The sequence below is a fragment of the Scophthalmus maximus genome, chromosome 7 (assembly GCF_022379125.1).
Source record: "Scophthalmus maximus strain ysfricsl-2021 chromosome 7, ASM2237912v1, whole genome shotgun sequence".
In the NCBI taxonomy this organism is placed as follows: domain Eukaryota; kingdom Metazoa; phylum Chordata; class Actinopteri; order Pleuronectiformes; family Scophthalmidae; genus Scophthalmus; species Scophthalmus maximus.
The window spans coordinates 25,957,501-25,965,000 of NC_061521.1; the positions used below are offsets into that span (position 1 = coordinate 25,957,501).

The window sequence follows — 7,500 nt, forward strand, 5'->3', positions numbered from 1 at the left end:
AAACATTGTGAAACCCAATTTCTTCTTCCGCAACAATAAAACTATCCAATTGTATAAAATAGTCAGAAGTTGCTTCACCTCATACAATTTTAAAGGCAGAGCTTTTATTGTTTTACAGTGTAGAGGTTATATATATTATGTCTAAAACAAATCTGCAGCTCGATCATATTCCTCATAAAAGGAGGAACGAGTGTCGACGCACCGATTGTGTTGTTGTGTTTAAATGAAGTTCTTCAGAAAGAAGAAGAATCACAAGAAATGAACCAATTTGACATTTTGAATAAGAAACAAGTAACTATGACTTGACATTTGTCTCCCTCCTCCTCCACAGAACTCCAACCTCAGCACTCAGGACCATGAGAACATCATCGTGGTGAGTTTGACGTTCACTGTCACTGTACATTGATATTCATGTCGTCGGCGAGTTACTGATTAACTAAAAAAATAAGAATATAGAGATTCTCCTTGTGCGTGTGTGTGCGCGTGTGTGCTTGTGTGTGTGTGTGTGTGTGTGTGTGTGTGTGTGTGTGTGTGTGTGTGTGTGTGTGTGTGTGTGTGTGTGTGTGTGTGTGTGTGTGTGTGTGTGTGTGTGTGTGTGTGTGTGTGTGTGTTCGTGTGTGTGTGTGTGTGTGTGTGTGTGTGTGTGTGTGTGTTCGTGCGTGTGTGTGCGCTCGTGCGTGTGTGTGTGTTCGTGTGTGTGGCTCTTGTGCAGGTGTGTGTCTCACCTGTGGCTGTTTTTATAAAGCTCCTGCACCTGACAGCCCAGATCTGTACTGCTGGCTCGCAGCCAGGGTAAATAACGGGTAGGACGTATTCATCTGTGTGTGTGTGTGTGTGTGTGTGTGTGTGTGTGTGTGTGTGTGTGTGTGAAGGCCATCGCTCCTCTCCTGGAAAACAACCACCCACCCCCCGACCTGTGTGAGTTCTTCTGTAAGGTAAGAACCAACCATGATCAAAGCGTTGTTCTTGTTTCGAAGGTTCATGTCCAGATTCCCTCCCGCTGACGGTTCTTCTCCTCCTCCTCCTCCTCTTCTTCCTCCTCCTCTTCCTCCTCCTCCTCCTCCTCCTCTTCCTCCTCCTCCTCTTCCTCCTCCTCCTCCTGCTCCTCCTCCTCGTCCTCCTCCTCTTCCTCCTCCTCCTCTTCCTCCTCTTCCTCCTCCTCCTCCTCCTCTTCGTCCTCTTCCTCCTCCTCCTCTTCCTCCTCCTCCTCCTCTTCCTCCTCCTCCTCCTCCTCTTCCTCCTCCTCTTCCTCCTCCTCCTCCTCCTCCTCCTCCTCTTCGTCTTCCTCCTCTTCCTCCTCCTCCTCTTCATCCTCTTCCTCCTCCTCCTCTTCCTCTTCCTCCTCCCCCTCCTCCTCCTCGTGTTGCAGCACTGTCGGGAGCGGCCGCGCTCCATGGTCGTGATCGAGGTGTTCACTCCCGTGGTCCAGAGAATCCTCAAACACAACATGGTGAGAAGGAGCGGATATGAATTATTTCACAAAGGGCCGTCACGTTTCCCGTCATCGCTCTAATTTCATTAATAAGTGAATCAGTTTTCCACCTGATCAACTCTTTGTCCGTCCCGAGGACCCGAGGCAGCGTGGGAAGAATCACGTTAAACGTTGTTGTAGTCCGACGGAACTATGGTTGAAGGGCAGCGTAGCAGCCGGACCGTTTACAAGCGAGCACATGCCACACTTTTGTAAAAAGGAAGGGGCTGAACTCCTCCCCTGTGGTCACGTGTCTGTGGTTACGTGTCTGTGGTCACGTGTTCTCTGGTCACGTGTCTGTGGTTATGTGTCTGTGGTTACGTGTCTGTCAATACCAAAACTTTAATTTAAAACAATGAAGAAAAATGTTTTATATTTTATGTTTTACATAAAGAAATCTTTTGTATCTGTTTTCTTTTTGTTTTTAGTTATTTATAAAGTAATGAATGGTTAAACTGTAAAACATTAAGCCTCCATTACATGTATGTCATAAGGGTTTGATAGGAACATACAGGATATATTGAACAGAACTCTTTACCCCCTGATGTCGACATGCAGCCAGAAGAACCCTCACGTTCCCTCGGTTCCTCTTCCCGTGTCCAAGCATCTGGTTTTCACTCTTTGGGGTTTTATTGTAAAAAGCTGCGGCTTTGACAGAAAGATTGCGTAAGAATAATTTTTCCAGCTGAAATCTTGAAATCTCGGTTCGTGTCTCTGTTCTCACCCCGGTTGTTTTCCCTCCGGCAGGATTTCGGGAAGTGTCCTCGGCTGCGTCTCTTCACTCAGGAGTACATCCTGGCTCTGAACGAGCTGAACGCCGGGATGGAGGTCGTCAAGAAGTTCGTCCACAGGTGAGGAGCCGCCGGGACGCGGCGACGCACACGGACACGCCACATTGAAAACCCTCAGGGCTCAAGAGTGTGTGTGTGTGTGTGTGTGTGTGTGTGTGTGTGTGTGTGTGTGTGTGTGTGTGTGTGTGTGTGTGTGTGTGTGTGTGTGTGTGTGTGTGTGTGTGTGTGTGTGTGTGTGTGTGTGTGTGTGTGTGTGTGTGTGTGTTGCAGCATGCACGGGCCAACGGGGCAGTGCCCTCACCCACGCGTCCTGCCGAACCTGGTGGCCGTGTGTCTCGCCGCCATCTATTCCTGTTACGAGGAGTTCATCAACAGGTCGGTCACACACACACACACACACACACACACACACACACACACACACACTCGTCATACTGCTTGTGAAAGAGAAATGTCTCCTCATCACTTACCGACAGCGTTTGCATATTCCTGACACAAAAAAAGAGTAGAAAAGCTGAGGGGGCGGCTGTGACTCGGCGGGTCGTCCACGGACCAAAAGGGCGGTGGTTCGATCCCCAGCTGCTCCAGTCCACGTTCCCCCGACAGCTGTTCCCTCAGAGTTCCCTGTGTGCGTTTAACTTACATCATTTGAGGAATGTGATAATTGTCTTTTAGGCCAAACTCATAAATCACAGTTCAAATGTCGCTCACGTGAACTTGTGCTCGTTTTCACGGAAGCCGTCGATTTGCCCGACTGTTGTTTTCACCGTTGAAGGAAAGAATCCTGGATCCAGATGAACAATACGATCCTCTCCAGCGGGTTTGGAGGTGGTTCGTACGGAGGAAGCTTCTCTTTGTTGTCAATGATTAGTTGTTGGTGTATTTTGGTCTCGTCCTCGACCTCGTCATGATTTTCGTGATCTTATCGTTTCGTTGGTTCGACTTAAAAAGGTTTGATTGGATCTGACTGTCGGGACGTGACGGAGGTCTGAGCTGATCATCTGAATGAGATTTAAAAACCCAGATAATCCGATGAATGCATCCAAAAGATGAAATGATTATTAAATGAAATGATTCCAGCGGTCAGACGCTTGTTGTCAACGCCGACCGTCCGCTGCCTGTTTATTCAGCTGTCGCTCGCTCCGGCTCTTGTTTGCCTTCGGTCGTTCTTTTCTTCATTTCATTGATTGGACAAACACATGATCTGTAATTTCTCACATCACGTCGGCACTAATATGAAGGAAAACGCTGCTGCCGGGAAAAGCGGATGATAACTGATGATAACCGTCGGATCACATTATGTCATTTACGGCCCCGAAGTAATTTACAATGTTCCAGCACGAAGGAATCGACGCAAACACACGAGAGAAGAAAGAGACACGACGTGAAAACACAGGATGTGATTGTGTTTGACTTTGTCTTGACTGAAAGAACTCGCGTGTTGAATAAAGACGAAACACCGTTCAACAAATGAATTAGATGTAGTTTATCATTCATTGTCATCTCTTCAAGTGCGAGGTGTCACGATACGTGGTACAGTAACGATCTGGACACGACAACTCAGTCCTGATAATATCTTTGTTTTTTTGTGCAGAGAAAAAAATTCAGTTATATACCAAAAAAAAACATGATAAACAAATTTGAGAGGAATTTTAGTAAAATAGAATTTTTTTTACTATAATATTTTTTTAAATTCTTTGTTGATATCGCAATAATAACGTTATTGTGTTGGAAAAATCTGATATTGTGATGTCTCTTCTTCAAAATATAAATAATAAATTATATATATATATATATATATATACATATATATATATATATATATTTATGAAATCTTTTATTGTGCAGAATAAACAATGCACAGAAAAAATATGCTTTTACGTTAAATAAATAATGTTTATTTTCTTCATTCAAGTTCTAATCTGCAGATTTATTGGTATCGGAAATCTTGTTCTGCCTAATATCGACATTTGCCCCTAAAAATCCATATCGGTCGGACTCTCATATATAATATGTAATAACTTTATTTATCAGTTTTGCATCGATCCGTGTGTGCACATCTACAATTATTTTCTCCTGCAGATTTTCACATCGTTCACATTAGAAGATGTTTTCTGTCGAGTCGACCTCATTGCGTCCACTCGTGTCTCATATGTTCATGATCTGTTGGAGTCTGTCGAGGTGTGAAACAGTTCGTTAGCGTCGCTCCTTGGTTTCCTTCGGACCTCCGGTCCACAGAGGCCTCGTCTCCCCGGACTCTCGTTATTTTTAGGCCTCTTGTCATATTTTCATTTTGATATTTCTGCTGCTGTAACTGAGTCGCGTGTGACCCCGTGCCCTCTCCCCCCCTGCAGTCGGGACAACTCCCCCAGCCTGAAGGAGATCCGAAACGGTTGCCAGCAGCAGAACGACCGCAAGCCCCCGATGCCGCTGCGCCTGCTGCGCCCCGAGCCGCCCACGCCGCCTCCCGCCACCCTCCTCCCCCTCTCCGCCCACCCCGGTCCTCCTCCTCCTCCTCCGCAGCCGGCGCCTCCCCCCTCAAACCCCGCCCCCTCCATCTCCATCCCCATCACCTCCCCGACGCCCACCCCGCCGCTCTCCCCGCCGCCCTCCGAGGTCAACTCCAGCGAGATCCTGGTGGAGATGGAGCGCAACAACAACTCGGCCAACAACGCCCGGCGGAAGGGCGGGCCGTCGGGCGGCGACAGCGAGCCCAACCTCATCGACTGTCTGCTGGTCAGCCCGGCCGTCAACACGCTGTCCATCCAGCTGCCGGCGCAGGCCGACCGCGTGCTGGGCTGCTTCGCCCTCATCCTCAAGATGCTGTGAGTTCACGCACAACATGGGAAAATAATTCAATTCAAGAAAAACTGTTTCCACACAGAAGGAAGTCTGAAGTGTAAACAGACAAAAGTATTTCTCCTGCCGCAGCGACATCCACCTCATTCATAATCGGAGACTCTTAATCATAATAATAGTTATAATACATTTTATGTGATGGCTCATTTTATTTTTACACTCATTAACTGACGCTTCTGTCCGTAGCGACTTAGTTAAAAAGTTCATTCAGTGGTTTTATGTCGGTGGGTTACAGCTGGTACAGAAACTAGGGGGTTCGATTCTCAGACCTTGTAAAAAAATACATTAAAAAAACAAAAAAAAGTTAGTCATATCAGAAGTAGACGGGTAGCTCCACCCTCATGACATCACTGTGTGTGTGTGTGTGTGTGTGTGTGTGTGTGTGTGTGTGTGTGTGTGTGTGTGTGTGTGTGTGTGTGTGTGTGTGTGTGTGTGTGTGTGTGTGTGTGTGTGTGTGTGTGTGTGTGTGTGTGTGTGTGTGTGTGTGTTCTCAGAGTTCTTCTCGCTCCGTGTTACTTCACTCTGAGTAACGCGACGCTGCTGCAGGTTCTGCGTCATCTCAGCTCCGCTCATGTTGCAGCGGCTCCTCACCTTTTGTTTTCGCCCCGACCAGACTCACCCAGGCTCCGCCCTCTTCTGTTCGTCCTCACAATGACTCTTTCTTTCTTTCTTTCTTTCTCTCTTCTTCTCCTGTCAGGTCCGACTACGACGACTGGAGACCTGCTCTGGCCAGTCTGCTGCAGCCCATCCCCTTCCCCAAAGAGTGAGTGTTCAGATCACTGTCCTACTGTGGCACCATGACATTCATGAATCCATCCGGTCGTCTCTTATTCCAGGTTCTTATAATAAAGCTTCAGATATTCAGATATTTGATTCACTCAGTAGAACGGTTTCCTTTGGCTGTCCAGTCATCGTGACTCAGATGGGAGAGGAGAGGAGTTTATGAAAATAGACTCATAAACATAACAATTATCCGCAGTCATATTGTAATTACAGTGATTAAGCTCTGGTTGTTTACACATATACAGTATATTTACTTCTATTTGTTCTGTTTTGTAAGATCAGATTTTCCTCTGAAATGAAGTTGGTTATACCTTAAGTATAAATACTTTAACTACAGGTACTTAAATGTAGTAAATGTACACAGTTACTCGTCGGTGTCGAGGCCTCGGCCAATCAAACGTGTTATTATATTTCATGGAGATGAACAGCCAATGTCTGTAAACAAAGATGGACGCCACGTCCCCACTGACATGGAGGGGGCGGGGCTTCTGACCTGTACTGCAGCCAGCCACCAGGGGGCGATCGTGATGATTTGGCTTCATATTTAGGGGGAGAAGTCGTGGCGTCCATCTTTATTTACAGTGTGGACACAAGCAAAACATTAGCATGAGCGCCATCATTGCTAACACAATGATGCGTTGAGGCTCAGTAATTTCCAGTTTTCATGTCGCCGACGTTTTGGCCGGACAGTCAAAATGAAAAGAGACAGAATCAGTGTGATATTTCACTTCAACTGTCAAAGTGTGTCGCTGACTGTGATCCTAGAAGACGCTGTGGTAGCAGCTGGTTGTTGAAGCTGTAAACGTAGCATTAGCAATAGCTACAGTAGTACATTAGCATTAGCTACAGTAGCACATTAGCAATAGCTACAGTAGCACATTAGCATTAGCTACAGTAGCACATTAGCAATAGCTACAGTAGCACATTAGCAATAGCTACAGTAGCAATAGATACAGTAGTACATTAGCAATAGCTACAGTAGTACATTAGCATTAGCTACAGTAGCACATTAGCATTAGCTACAGTAGCACATTAGCATTAGCTACAGTAGCACAGTGTGATTCAGTGGACGGTTCTTCCAGGAAGTGCAGAATAGATTCTCTCGGGTCGTCCTCATGCTGCCGCTTCCCTTCCACCTCCCGTCGTCTCATCTTCTTCCAGTCCATCGCTTCTCCGTCTCGGGGGGATGTAGACATGTTTCTCTCGGGGTCCTAGTGGGGCCCGACGACTGACGTAGGTGAGGCCCCCTGGGGGGGGTCGTGAGCTGGAGCAGCGGCGTCTCTGCGCCCCCAGAGACTTCGCTGTAATTGGCTGTGAGCAGCCTCCAGCGCTCTCGGTGACTCTCATTAGGTCGAGACTGTTGCACCACTTGTTGTTTTTACCAACGCTGGGACGCACCTGTTGCTCACCTGTTGCTCACCTGTTGCTCACCTGTTGCTCACCTGCGCCCGCCGTTGCCGGGTCGATTGGCTCCCGGCGTCATTAGGGAAAGCAACAATACTCCCCGGCCGCCCGGCGCTGAGGATTATAATGAGGCGCATTAGCGCCGCACACGCGAATATGTGGAGACACCCGGTGGCGCGTTGGGATCACGTC

General features: G+C 47.4%; 1 protein-coding gene across 1 annotated transcript in view; it reads left to right on the forward strand.

Annotated features, from left to right (window-relative positions):
- The window catches only part of LOC118315332 (c-Maf inducing protein), a 34,187-nt gene that overhangs the window by 21,400 nt on the left and 5,287 nt on the right, over positions 1–7,500 (forward strand). Inside the window, exons 5-11 of the mRNA XM_035642551.2 lie at positions 332–373; positions 873–935; positions 1,370–1,450; positions 2,219–2,322; positions 2,533–2,637; positions 4,617–5,087; positions 5,819–5,884. Coding sequence (XP_035498444.2) covers positions 332–373; positions 873–935; positions 1,370–1,450; positions 2,219–2,322; positions 2,533–2,637; positions 4,617–5,087; positions 5,819–5,884 — 932 coding nt within the window. The remainder of the gene's footprint in view (positions 1–331; positions 374–872; positions 936–1,369; positions 1,451–2,218; positions 2,323–2,532; positions 2,638–4,616; positions 5,088–5,818; positions 5,885–7,500) is intronic.